This window comes from Herpailurus yagouaroundi, unplaced genomic scaffold (assembly GCF_014898765.1).
Source record: "Herpailurus yagouaroundi ecotype Mexico unplaced genomic scaffold, PumYag 29, whole genome shotgun sequence".
Lineage (NCBI taxonomy): Eukaryota > Metazoa > Chordata > Mammalia > Carnivora > Felidae > Herpailurus > Herpailurus yagouaroundi.
In genome coordinates, this window is record NW_024412377.1 from 51,749,674 (window position 1) to 51,764,054 (window position 14,381).

At 39.5% G+C, this 14,381-nt stretch overlaps 1 protein-coding gene across 1 annotated transcript in view; it reads right to left on the reverse strand.

The window, feature by feature from the left end:
• The window catches only part of ATP10B (ATPase phospholipid transporting 10B (putative)), a 274,165-nt gene that overhangs the window by 74,248 nt on the left and 185,536 nt on the right, over positions 1-14,381 (reverse strand). The window contains exon 4 of the mRNA XM_040443917.1: positions 13,510-13,714. Within this exon, the coding sequence (XP_040299851.1) occupies positions 13,510-13,714 (205 nt within the window). The remainder of the gene's footprint in view (positions 1-13,509; positions 13,715-14,381) is intronic.

Genomic DNA, 14,381 nt, shown 5'->3' on the forward strand with positions numbered 1-14,381 from the left:
ATAGGATTTTTTTTTCCTTTCTCTTCAATTGGAAAAAAAAGGTTAGGTTTTATGACTGGGGGGAGGGAGGGTCCTAATGACTTGTAATAAGAGACATCTGCATATATCACTCTATACTATATAAACTATGGAGTCTATTATATAAGCATGGTGGGGGTTTCCGTGAAATATATGTACTGTGCTAAGGTTAAAAATAAAAGGGAACTGATAATGGAAAAAAGTGAATTCCTTGTCTAAAATATAGTAGAAAATATATAGAAAAGACCACAACTAATAACCAATGCAATGTGTTACCTTTTCTAAGTATATTTGCATTTTAAAGTGGGGTACCTTCAAAGGGTAGAGGTTAAGACCCTACCTAGATAGGGGACATTATTTTGAGGATTGTATACATACATACATACATACACATATACATATATTAATTTTTTAAGCACTTAAGAGGGTTTTTTTTTGCCACCTCCTCTGTGAAGCCCACCCAAATCTCCATAGACCCTTTCACCCCAGCCAATGAGAATTGTTCCTTTTTATGTGCTTCCACACCACACTGCTCATGACTCCATTTAACACTTACATATCTGAATCTATGCTTCCTCTCATAGCCTGCTAGCTTCATCTGGGACATCTCCCATAATACCTTGTGGCAACAGGCATACCACCAAGACTTGTTGAGATAAGGTTAGTACTGGAGAGGGTGATATTAGGAATGTATATATTGAAAGGTGATGGATGAAGAGATGAAAGGAAGATCTCTCTGTAAAGATCACCAAAACAATTGGGAAAAGCCCCAGGGACAAATCTTAACTTTGATTCATGGGAATAGGACTTCTTCTTGTAAGGAAATTCTTTGGCTCAACTAATTAAAAAAAATAGATAAAGTCCTAGATCCCAACATTCCAACATGGGCCAGACTAGTCTCTTATCCATTCATTCATGTATTCAAACATTTATTGAATATCCATTATATATGAGGCATGGGGGAAAGTGAGAATCAGAAAGAAGGGAGAGTTTCTTCACTATTTTTTTTAATATTTATTTTTGAGAGAGAGTGACAGAGCATGAGCAGGGGAGGGGCAGAAAGAGAGGGAGGTACAGAATCTGAAGCAGACTCCAGGCTCTGAGCTGTCAGCAGACAGCCCAACGTGGGGCTTGAACTCATGAACCATGAGATCATGACCTGAAACAAAGTTGGACGCATAACCGACTGAGCCACCCAGGTGCCCCACCAGGGAGAGGTTTCTGACACAAGTCAATTATTGCAATCATAAAATAACTCAAAACTCCCAGATTATCCCAGGTACATCAATGGCAATATGTATAACCCCTTCTTTGGGATTAAGGTATCCTCACTGACCTACGGCTCAGAACCAACAAGCTGCATCCCCCAAGGACCACTGGGAAGGCCAAGGTTTAGCAAACAGGATGAAATATGTTCTAGTAGCCAGAATAGGCTATTTCCCCTGCACTGACCTCAACTTTTATTTTCCTAGACTTATTTTCCACTGTTCTTCACAAATGAATTTCAAGTTGATTAATAAATATGATTATATGAATGTATTAATGAGTTTTTGAAATTATTTGTAGTAGATAGTTGCTTTCTGGCTACCCACCTTCCAATCTGCTCTCTTTTCCTTAACAATCCTTTGGCTTCCTTTTGAGAAATTACCTCTCCTCTGTGCTTTGTAATGTTGATGAATTCTAAGTCAGGATGCCCTTCCCATTAGACTTGCTCACTCTGGGACTTTGACTTGAGTGCAATGACTCAAGGAAGGAAAAACAAATGAGATCATGAAGTAATTGCTTCTTCCAATACTCTCCCATTGCACTGAGATTTCCTTTTTTTGGTTCTTTTTTGGGAGCTGGGGTTTCAACTTTCCTTTGATTCTGTGAGCCAGACTGTGTGATTCTTCTTCCCTTCTACCCTACCTCCCACCACATTTTTGCAAGGATACTATTTTGCTTAAGTTAGCCAGAACCATTTCTGCTTCTTGCAAAAAGAAGTCTGATAAAAACAGTGGCCTATTCATTTGCATGGATAGATCTCCATCTTTAAAAACTAATGATTTTTATTTATTTGGTGAAATTGCAGTTCACAAAATGCTGCCCCTTATTTACTTGATCTTAATCAATCTTCCCAGATTTCCTGTAGAGAGTTCAGGACAGGTTAGTCCCATTTTATTGGAAAGAAAACTGAGTGTTGATTGTACTAAGTAGCTTGCCCAAGGTCACACAGCTCATGAGCACCAAGGTTTGTCTGATTCTAAAGCTTATACATGTCCTTTCCTTGATGTAAGCATTTAATGCTATCTGCCCACAAGAAAAAAAACCCTCTGGGCCTTTTTCATGCTTATTTGCAGGTTTTCCATATTGATAATTCTCTTAAACTTCCATTGCCAAGCTCAAGTGTTAGACTTCTTAAGAACCCATGTGTCCACCACAGACAATAGCAATCTCTCCTTCCTTTGAACAGACAATTCTTAATATCCATACTACTCACTTGGAACTTGTAATATCTTACACTCTTAATAGTTAAATACCAAGCCATTTCTACAAGCCAATTGGTAGATTCAACATTGCAACTTATCTACAAATCCCTATATGCAGCAAGAAGCCATCTGTAGACAGAGTAAAAATAAGTCTCATACACATGGTTTTCCAATTTCTGCAGGGATTCTTGAGATCAGCAAATTACAAATCCAAATCCAAATCCACAGCTTTTTGTTTTATTTTCATAATAATGGACAAAGGACAATTGCTTTCAGGTATGAGGGTTGGGGAGGGGTAAGGTTTTCAAAGATTTTTGATAATCACAAAGGGTCTTTAAATTAAAAAAAAATAGGTACCCACAGTCTTAAATTCTTAGAGGATAAGAAGTATACTTTAGATCACTTTGAAACCCCACCACGGTCATTAGGAAATATTCAAGAAAGAGTCTGTTAGTAGAAGAGAGACAGAAGTCAGCTAAATTTTTTCCTTAAACACAGAATGTACTTATTTACAGAGTTTTTACTTTGATCCAGGGACATGTGTGAAAAAGAATTGAATCCGGGATGACCAAGCTTTGGTGCAGCTCTGTCTCTGTTTCTACATGACCCTCAGGGTAGATGACTAGAAAATCAGCCCCATACTGGAGAGAGGATGGCAAAGCAGAACTAAGTCTTTGTGGAGGGCTCATGGAGGTGGAGCCAGGTTTCAGATACACAGATTACAGCCTTCCAGGGGCTACACAGGAGATACACCGCATGCAACCTTAGGAGAATACTCTTTAAAGTTTCGCTTCTTTTTTAAAGCTTATTAGTTTGGAGAAAGCTCAAATCAAATGTTCTTCACTCCCTAGCTGCTGATCCAGGTGACTGAGGTTTCCTTCCTGGCATACAAATAAGCAACCCTCTGATTTCTGAGAATTCTGTCTGAAAAATAATGATAGTTACCAGCATTTGATAACCTTCCTGTCCCTGGCCAGTGGTTGAGGTTCTTTTCAAGATAACCTGCAACAGAGTGACTGGCAGTTACTTTCCTTTCTGACTCTGGGTGAGGAAATGATCTGCATATGCAATCACCTGGGTGTGTGTCCCTGCCTGCTCAAGAGATTCCCACCAAAGCACACAGACTGGGTTACAGGGCTGTGGGTAGGAGATGCGATCTAAGGATTCCATACAGCCTTGTGTGGCCTTTTTTTCAAGTGCACAAATGTTCTGATTCTTATTCAGGGCTAAGACTAAATTTAATCTCAAAATCGAGTTATGACATTTTCCAAGCTATAAGGCATGGGTTTGACATGCCAAGAAAATACTGGGAAAAGAATGATGTTTTCTGTCATTCTTAAAAGGAAACAATTACTAATTGTTCATGGGACTGTTTATTAATAAATGTCTTTGTGATTCCCTGTTAGAGTATAGAGTCACAGCCTCTCTCTCATTTACAGCTGAACACTATAGCACCTGGCACAGAGGATATATTCAAGGACCCACTGGTGAATCAGTGAGTGAATACATGATACCTGAAATATGGACATCTGCCACCAAGTGGGCAGTGCTGCCTTAACAGAATACAGTGTTAAACTGGCAAGTTTTTTCTGCGTCCGTTTTTCTTGCTGTGGATAACTGAGACCAAAGAAAGTAACATGACATCCAATATTTTGTACCTCATATTTTTGTCAAAGAAGATCACAAAAAAGACAGTATGAATTCTGGTTTGAGAAACTTCAATATTAAGTTAGTCACAGAAGAGATGACCATAATGTGTCACCTCTCATGAACAACAACAAAATATCCTAGCACAGATCTAATCAGATACTAGTTGGGTAAATGAATTTATTGACTGAAACACAGTGAGGTAGGCACTACTGCTGAGAGTGATAAGTCTATGGAAGCACAGAGGAAGGAGAGATTCACTCTGGGTACATTGCAGAGGATGTTGTGGAGGCAGAGAGAAGGCAGATAGGGAAGGAAGGTTTTGTAAGCAGGAATACCACTAGGGGCATGGGAGAAAGACAGACAACCTCAGGCCTCTCTCCTTAAGGATAGAGGAACTTGGTCAACAGTAAGTTGGGTGTATATAGCATAATTATATAATGGATATTTATTGCTGAGCCGCTCAGAACTCTCCTGCACCTAGACCAATTTCCACCATACAGTTGAAGCAGAGGATGCCTTTCCCTCTGGCCTGAGTTAATTGGTCTAGGGGTGGGTACATAATACCAGCCAGACCAACCTGTGTCTCTTTCCCAGTCCCTCTCAAGAGGTGAAGCTGTGAGTGTAGGTCTGTTTGTGAGAGATGAAAGCCAAATACAGAGAGAAACACAGACAAAAAAATGAGCATTGCACTGATGGATTCCAAATTTCTGGTTGACAGGACCCTAAGGCCCAATTCACCCTGTTTTCTTTCAATAAAGTCTCTGTCTAAGCTATTTTGAATTGGGGTTCTGTCACATGCAGTCAAGAGTCTTGACTAATCCTTATACTAGATTGGTATGGTTCTCCTTTGAGGCATCAAATATTTCCCACATTGGGCTGAAATACTCACAGTTATCCTTAGTGGTTAAGACTGTGAAGACCACTATCAAAATGTAAATATGTTATCATGGGGTAGGGAGACAGTGGGAAAGAAGAAAACTTGAAGCTATCATCTATTAACACCTTTAGATGATCATATCTTTCATATAACCTAGCAGAGCTTCCTCATAAGGCCCTAAAGGGACAAAAATTAAAAAAAGACTTTTTAAAAATGTTTTCTTACATTTATTTGTTGTTGAGAGACAGAGTGAGACAGAGCACAAGCAGGGGAGGGGCGGAGAGAGAGGGAGACACAGAATCTGAAGGAGGCTCCAGGCTCTGAGTTGTCAGTACAGAACTGGAAGCAGGGATCTAACCCATGAACCATGAGGCCATGACCTGAGCCAAAGTCAGACGTTCAACCAACTGAGCCTCCCAGGCACCCCTAAAAAAGACTTTTTAATAGAAGTTTTCAAATAGTGCTAAACACTGGGAAGGAGAAGGGATCTCCCATGTTTGTGGTGTGTGTGTGTGTGTGTGTGTGTGTGTGTGTGTGTGCATGCCTGCGCACGCACTCATGCCTTAGAAGACCTCTGGAGGGGAGAATCACCAAAAAAAGGTCAGAGGACTGCAAAAAATAAAAGTAAGTTTTTTTTAGGGTTGTGTCCATCATGGTCTCATTATTATCATTGCAAATAATTGTATAGTTTCATTATTTTCATATTTGTGAAATTGTATTTATTTGAGAAATAAAATAAACATGTAAAGGGATCGAAGAATTACTTTAGCAAAGGGAAAAATAATCAGGTACATCCAAATTGCCTTCCAAGTTTGGCATAATCCTGCATTAGCTGAGAAATCTTTGATAAGATTTAATCTTTTAGAAATTGTTTCCCCATCTTGAAATTATTACTAATTCTTCCCTTTCTACTTCTAAGGATTGTTTGTGTCAAATATCAAACTACAGTATACTTTGTACTACAGAGGCTAATTGACTGTCTAATGTGGGAGAAGGACTTACATATTTAATATTGGTGAGGTTGTGTAAAGACCTCTAGTCCTGAATTTCAAGTACCAGCATAAATCCTCATCTATTTAATCTTTAAAAAGTTCTAGTTCTGTCCATTTAATGGCACAGAAATAATGATCAATCCAATACCAATATGTACCTTCAACATGTACTTATTGTGATTTCTAAACACCATTTTCTCTTAAAAGGGACTAGATCTATTGAAGACTATTGAGGTCATGAAAAAGAGCTCAGGATCCAATGTGAAGAAGGTCCCACTGGCTAAAAATGGGACAATCAATAAAGATAACAAATGCACTGATTTGACACACATCATATATGTTTAAATCCATGAGTGCATATTGATAGTAAAATAGACAAACTCATTGGTCACCTGTGCAGGATGGTAGGGAATCAATTCATGCAACAGCGACATATCCACCCACAAACACAAATTTAACCTGAATCAGATTTAGGCACTAGCTCTAACTGCCAATTTACAGAAATACAATGAACAGGGAGACATGTTAAATGACATAACTGGGAGACAATGCGATCAGCAAAATCCAGACTATGGGAAATTTCATAGAACAAACAATCTTATTTATTCAGCAACAAGAACTAAATATACTAGAAAAACAAACAAAAAAAAAAGAAAGATGAATAGGGAACCTATCGAATAAAAGAGAGTTAAGCTTATCTAAGTGTTTAGACTTATGTGGATTCTGCTTTTTTTAAAAAAAATGTTTTTATTTATTTTTGAGAGACAAAGAGAGCAAAAGTGGGGCAGGGGCAGAGAGATGGGGGACAGAGGATCCTAAGCAGACCCTGTGCTGAAAGCAGAGAGCTTGATGTGGGGCTCAAACTCATGAACCATGAGATCATGATCTGAGCTGAAGTTGGATGCTTAACTGACTGAGCCACCCATGTACCTCTAGACTTGTTTGGATTCTGATTCAAATAAACTGGAAGATATTGAACACTGAATTGAAAGTTGATATCAAGGAATTAATGCTAATATTTTAGGAATGATAATGGTATAGGGGCATTTTTAAGAAATCCTATCCTTGAGAGATAGATATTAAAATGTTTGCCAGTAAAATGTTGCAACATTGAAGATTTGCTTTGAAATAAATTGCAGAATGAAGAGGGTGAGACTATTGATAAAACAAGATTGATTATGAGTTGATTGTTGAAATCAGGTGATGGGCACATTAGAAACTTATCATATTATTCTCCCTACTTTTGGATATGCTTGAAAATTTTCATAATAAAGAGTTAAAATAAGATAATCCTGAGTTTAAGTCCAAGCTTAGTCCACTGCTAGCAGGGTTACTTAACTCATCTGTCAAATGGCGATAATCAAAGTGCTTATCTCACAGGGTTATTTATGGGGAGTATAAAGAGATAATAGGTATAAAACACTTAGAAGAACTGCCTATGGCACACAGTATATGTTTAATCAACCTATCTGTTGATATTATTTATTATCATCATATATCATCATGTAGATTTTATATTAAAGGGATACTAGAAAATTTGATCTCTGCTCAACATTTAAACAGTGGATAATAGGTAGAAGGGCTATCATTCTTTTTTTTTTTAATTAATTTATTTATTTTGAGAGAGAGAGTGTGTGTGAGTGGAGGAGGGCCAGAGAGAGAGAGAGAGAGAGAGAGAGAGAGAGAGAGACAGAGAGAATCCCAAGGGGGCTTCGTGCTGTCAGCAGTGTGGAGCCCCAACGTGGGTCTTGAAATCATGAATCACAAGATCATGACCTGAGCTGAAATCAAGAGTTGGACGCGTAACCAACTGAGCCACCCAGGGGCCCTGAAAGACCCCTTAGCATCTTTCTTAAGGAAACTTGGAACAGCCTGTCAGGGGCAGGTTCCATTACAAAATCCACCAGGAAAGAGACTTTTTCTCTGGTTGTCAGGGCAGGCAGAGTTGAGAGAACATCTACCTTTTGCTTCATTCCAGGTGCATCATCAGTGAACCAAGAGGGTGATAAATAAATAACTCATTTACCCTATCTCAATCTTTTGGCAAAGTGCTCTGCTGCCTAAGTATGTTAAAGTCAGTGTACACATTCACTGCAGAGGATCCAAGCTACAATGGTTCTTCATAATTGAGAAAATGGTTTAAAATCACTAATCATCATGGAATGCAAGCTAGTTAAAAAGGAGAGTCCATTAAAAATCTTTAATTTGGGCAATAAACAGATAAGCACAGTTATTACATTAATCATTGATGCCCTTGGCCACTGCTTTCAAACTTTACTGTGCACAGGAATCACCTGGGGATCTTGTTATGTTGCAAATTCCAATTGAGTTGGGGCAGGGCCTGAAATTCTGCATTTCTAACAAGCTTCCAATTGATGCTGAAGAGGTTATTCCATATATCATACTTGCCGTAGCAAGCACTTGTTTAGTACTGGGAAATGATCTGACACATGTTTTAGTAGGACTTAGGATTCAGTGACTTGGATAAGATATACCCAGAAATATGTTTGATCTGAAATACTAACTGGAAGAATTCATTTCTGACTCTTTGGCTTTGGTAATTTACATCTACCAAAATAAATGTCACATACTCCTTTTCAGGCATTAAATTCCCAGTACTCATCTAGGAAATCCTTTTAAAGAAGAGATTTCAGGTATCAGAATGTCACCAAAGAGAAAATGGTACAATTTAATTCTCTAATAAAGTCCTCTGACCTGCTCAGCAGACCTTAGCATAAGACTAATTTTGGATCCCTTCCCTTTCCTCAGCAATGGGATGTGGGAATAAATACTGCAAGAATAGGTCAATAATTTTCTGAATTCCAAGATCACCCAGCATGATAAAAGTCTGAATTGAAAAAACAATTGGCCTCGTCCAAGTTGAATTCTGAGAAAAAGAATTTGAAAGCAACTCTTTGGGGGGCGCCTGGGTGGCTCAGTCGGTTGAACGGCTGGCTTCAGCTTGGGTCATGATCTTACAGTTTGAGAGTTCGGTTTGTGAGTTTGAGCCCCGCGTCGGGCTCTGTGCTGACAGCTTGGAGCCTGTTTCGGATTCTGTGTCTCCCTCTCTCTCTGCTCCTCCTCCACTCATTCTCTGTCTCTCTCTCTCTCAAAAATAAATAAACATTAAAAAATATTATAAAAAAAAGAAAGCAACTCTTTGGAAACCTTGAGAATGATGTCTCATGTCACAGGAGGAAATTACTTTTGAGAAGCTCTTTTTTTTTTTTTAATTTTTTTTTTCAACGTTTATTTATTTTTGTGACAGAGAGAGACAGAGCATGAACGGGGGAGGGGCAGGGAGAGGGAGACACAGAATCAGAAACAGGCTCCAGGCTCTGAGCCATCAGCCCAGAGCCCGACGCGGGGCTCGAACTCACGGACCGCGAGATCGTGACCTGGCTGAAGTCGGACGCTTAACCGACTGCGCCACCCAGGCGCCCCTTGAGAAGCTCTTTTATGTTTATAATTTCATTGGAACCTGTTTGGGTAAGTGGAGAATGAATTGCCTAAGTCATGAAGATTGTTAACTTCTCTGTTACTGCTCACCTGCTTTGATCATGTGTGCTTCACAATCCAGGTTAATTTTCCCCCCAAATTTTCATGGGAATGCTAGAATTATTGTCTTGAAGAACAGTTCTGAAAACTCAGGGTTAAAGTTTAAAAGATCTGTTGCCTGCAGATCTTCTCAGAGACGTTACTATGTTGATGTATGCTGGACCCCCTAAGAGAGGTCTACAGGACACAGATTTTTCCATCCAGATTTGACCATGAACCTTGTTTTTCAACAACTCTTGAGATAAGCATTTGGCAGACTTCACTTTGAGAAATGCTGATATAGGGGAGCTGGGACAAAGTTTGTCTTAGTGATTTTGAATTAACAGAATATACTAATCTCTCATCATCCACAAGATGTAAAAATGAGTGTGGGTGTACGAATGGGGTGGAAAATTTCTAGAAATCTGTTAGTAAAAACCCTTTTGGCAAGGTGAAGGTATTAACCCCTAGGGATTTAGAAGGAAAACAAACAAAAGCCATTGATACTTATTACTTAAGATATAAAATTTCCATACAAATCATATCTGTAGGTACTCAAAACCTTCTCTGAGACAATGGTAAGATATGCTATTTCTATTCCTCAGAGTTTCATCTGTAAAGGAGGATAGATATATCCATCTCACAGGGTGGTTGCAAGGACTAACAGGGACAATGCATGCAAAGAAACTAGCACATGTAAGAAGCACGGAGATGGTAGTTTTGTTTTTATTATTAAAAGTGTTTTTTGTAGGTGCCCAAGGTGACACCTGTTGTACAGGTTTTCAAGAAGATAGTAGGTTCATGTTGAGATCATATGGGGGAGCATTTAAAACATATGCATGCTTGACCCCTACTCAGTCCTGGTGAGCCATAACTTAGTGATAATGTGGAAGGATGCATGTATATTTTTAAAAGATTCTCTCTGTGGTAATTATGGTACATCTTGAACACCTCTAATGTATTTGGGACAAATCCCTAAATTGTGATCCCACATCTCCTGTAGTAGTCCTGGAATGCGTTCCCTGGAATAAAAGGTTTCTGTGGTTAAATGTTTAGAAATGGTACATACTCGTACCTGTCCCCTCTCCTCCTTGGGCTTACCAAAGTACCTGAGAAGTCTGGCAGAAATATTTGAAATATTTGAAAATTTGTAACCTAATGTCTTCTTTTTGATTTTGCAAAATGTATTTTTCTTGCAACTGTCATCAATGTCTGCCCAACACATTTGAGAAATGCTATAGTGTAGAGTTAGAAGAGAATTCTACCTATATTCAGAAATATTTTTGCACTGATGACATAAGGGAGAAGCAAGATAGCAAAGAACAGCCCAGATTCCTTTTTCAGGGACCTGGATAAGCCTACTTTTATTCTTCCTACCATGTACTACTTATATGTGAAAAGAATATTAAAAATGATAAATGTGTGCTTTCAAGTAAACATCTCTGGGTAAACTCTGGGTAATAGTCAATAGGCCAGGGAGATGAGCTGCTACAAACCTTAAGAGTTGAGACTTTGGATAAACTTGGTTTTGAATCTTGTTTCAAGCACTTCCTGGCTCAGTGACCTTGGACAAGTAACTTAACCTTCCTATGCTTCATTTTCCTCAGGTGTATAGTGGGGACAATAATAGCCCTCTCTCAGTGGGGATTTGTGAGGATAAAGGAGATAATCATGCAAAGGCTCAGTAAGGACTTCATAAAAGTATGTCATCATTATAACTATTATTACAGAAATGGAAAAACACACTTAAGCAAAGTGAGGGGGAGAATGAAGGAACAAATAGAGAACACTAAAAACCTTCAAGCTCAAATAAATCTTCTTCCCTTCACAAATGAATTTAACTTTTTTTCTTTTTTTGTAAATCATTATGCCAACTACCCTGTGAGAATTCAGGGTTAGAGTTTGAGAGATGTTATTAAATTGGATGGTCTATGGCACTGGAGTGTGAATGACCCTTTTATCTGGCTCTTTATTCCAGTCAAATCCCAAACTATCTGACTAATTAAAATACAAGAAACAGCTTGGGAGCTGCTGCCAGAGACAAAAAGAGAAGCTACTGGTTGAAACTCAACAACCCTGAAAACCCGCTGCCTGAGAGAGAATAAAAAGGACTCAGAACAGAGATGAGGAGATTGGGAAGGGGCGGCAGAGGGGTAGGTTTGTAAGCAAACACAAGTTTCACTGCTCCCAGAGCTTTGTAAAATAATGAAATAGAATAGAAAGTCTCAGAGTGCTTTGCATGTAGTATCAGGTGGCAATTTTACATCTCACATACACACATCCACCTGTGTGTGTTGCACATGCATAATATGTATTTCTTACTGTGAATTATGTTTAAAGAAGCTTAAAAGTCTCTGATCTAGAGGGCAGGCCACAGGGCCCTGAGCCAGGAAATAGATTGCTGTGTATCTAGAATGACTTTGTGAACTTTCCTCAGATCCTGCCCTTGTAAACTCTAGGGTGATTTGGTGAATGTGGTGGGGACAAGCAAAGGAGAGAAAACTTAGACACCCAGCACCAGTGCAGTGACTGACTTGGGTGGGGCCTGGAGACCAATGGAAAACCGAACGTGAGAAATGACAAGAAAAGCAGATGGCAGCCATGTGGTCATGGTGGTTTCCATGCCCAGGGCAGTAAGTGCAGCTGAGGTATCAGCAACAGACCATTTACTGTGGGCCTACTATGCACCAAGCCCTATATTTCATTTGCTCCTTCCTTTATCTCGTGTGAATCTCATAACAGAACTAGGGGAGAAACACGCAGAGGCGAGAGAAGAGACTCCTGAGGAATCCATCGTACCAAAGAGATTTTGTGAGAACTGCTCATCCGGTGCTTTGGGAGGGGCAAAGTGAGGTAAGTGGAGTTGTCTTCTCTCAAGAAGTTTCAATCTAGATAACCTAACTCTAGTTTATGATAATCTCTGAGGAATGAAGCACTTGCCTTCTCACCCGTAAATTCCCTGACTCATCCAATTTCTCTCCTGCAGAAGACTGGCAGAATGAAGAAAGTGATAGAATTTTATTCTTTTCCATGTGCAGAGAAAGGTTCCAGATTTAAAGTCAACCCTTTCAAGGGGATTTTTAATTAAAAATTGGAATATCAATCACACCCAGTTTCAATTACTCAACACATTGCCTATGAACACTGTTGATATTTACTGCAGACTATTTACTGGTCTCTTACTATATGTCTACCTTCATACTAAGTAATTACTATACATATTGTTCAGTCTTAAGAATCACTCTAATGGCGAAGGTACTATTTTTATACCCATTTTCCAGATGAGGGAATAAAGAAGTGAGAGAGGAGTAACTTTCCCGAGGTGACAATGCTAATAAATGGTAGTGTAGCTCTGTCAACCTCCAGAGGCTGGGCTCTTAAACCTCCAGACAATAATGACTTCCCCATGATGTTCAAGGTACCATATGTGTAAGTGTGGGGGTTAAATAAAGATGTTGACAATTGTTCTCTGTTTGTCTAGGAGGGAAGGTAAGATGTACACAAGTGAAAAAATAGTTAACAATACCTTCCTATAAGCTTATGCTGGGGTCAAAGTAGTACTAGAGAAGATTCAGGGAGGGAGAGGTTGAGGGAGCAGAGCTGGGCAGGATGGGCAGGGCTGCATAAACATGGAAAGCAGGTTGGTCCCAAGGGTAACCAAATAGATACTAGACTCCTTGGTTTAGAACAGAGACCACAGTTTCCTTAAACATAGTGGGCCCCCATTTAGGAATTCTGAGACTTTTAGCAAGTTATTTACCTTTCTTAAGCCTCAGTTTCCCCATCAGTGGTATAGGGATAATACCCATTAAGAGGCTTGCTGGGAAGATTAAGTGTACCTAAGTGCTTGGGAAAAGGAGGCATCTCCTACTTTCCCTCTGGCACCAGATTGAGTTCAGTTTTCCAGTGGAGTTGGCTTGCTTCTTCCCTTTGACCTCACCTTTGGATATCTTAGAAAGATTCTTACCTGCTGTGAGAAGCCCTTCACAACACGCCTTTGTTTGAGGTTTGTCTCTCCATCCAGGTTGGCAGTTTCCAGGTGGCAGATCCCATTCGGGTCTGAAGAGAAGAGCAGGAGTATGTCTGCTGGGATGATCTCATTGCATTGCATTTGGATGAAGTCGCCCACACGCACATCCTTCCAGCACTTCTTCACGTAGCTCCGCTGTTTTCTTGGGTGGGAGAACAACAGGGGTCAGAGTGAGTTTTAAGGTTCTCTAGAAAATTAAATGAGTGAACAGAAGAAGGTCCCACCTGTGCCTAAATGTCCCCCAGGAAGCCTGTCACAAGACTGTTTAGTATTTTACCTCCAAATGACCACCATCATAATCTCTCTAGAAAGCTAAGCATGACCTATAGAATACCACTAGTAGAAGATCTGTTCTCATGATCATTTAGAGTTTTGATTGACTGCTGGCTGTTGACTGTGCTTAGCCTTGCTTCTTAGCCGAAGAAGGAAGAGGGAGAAGGTGACTACATAGTCATATTATTATATTATTATTATAGTACTCTTTTTTTTAAATTTATATATGAAATTTATTGTCAAATTAGTTTCCATACAACACCCAGTGCTCATCCCAAAAGGTGCCCTCCTCAATACCCATCACCCACCCTCTCCTCCCTCCCACCCCCCATCAACCCTCAGTTTGCTCTCAGTTCTCAACAGTCTCTTATGCTTTGGCTCTCTCCCACTCTAACCTCTTTTTTTTTTTTTTTCTTCCCCTCCCCCATGGGTTCCTGTTAAGTTTCTCAGGATCCACATAAGAGTGAAACCATATGGTATCTGTCTTTCTCTGTATGGCTTATTTCACTTAGCATCACACTCTCCAGTTCCATCCA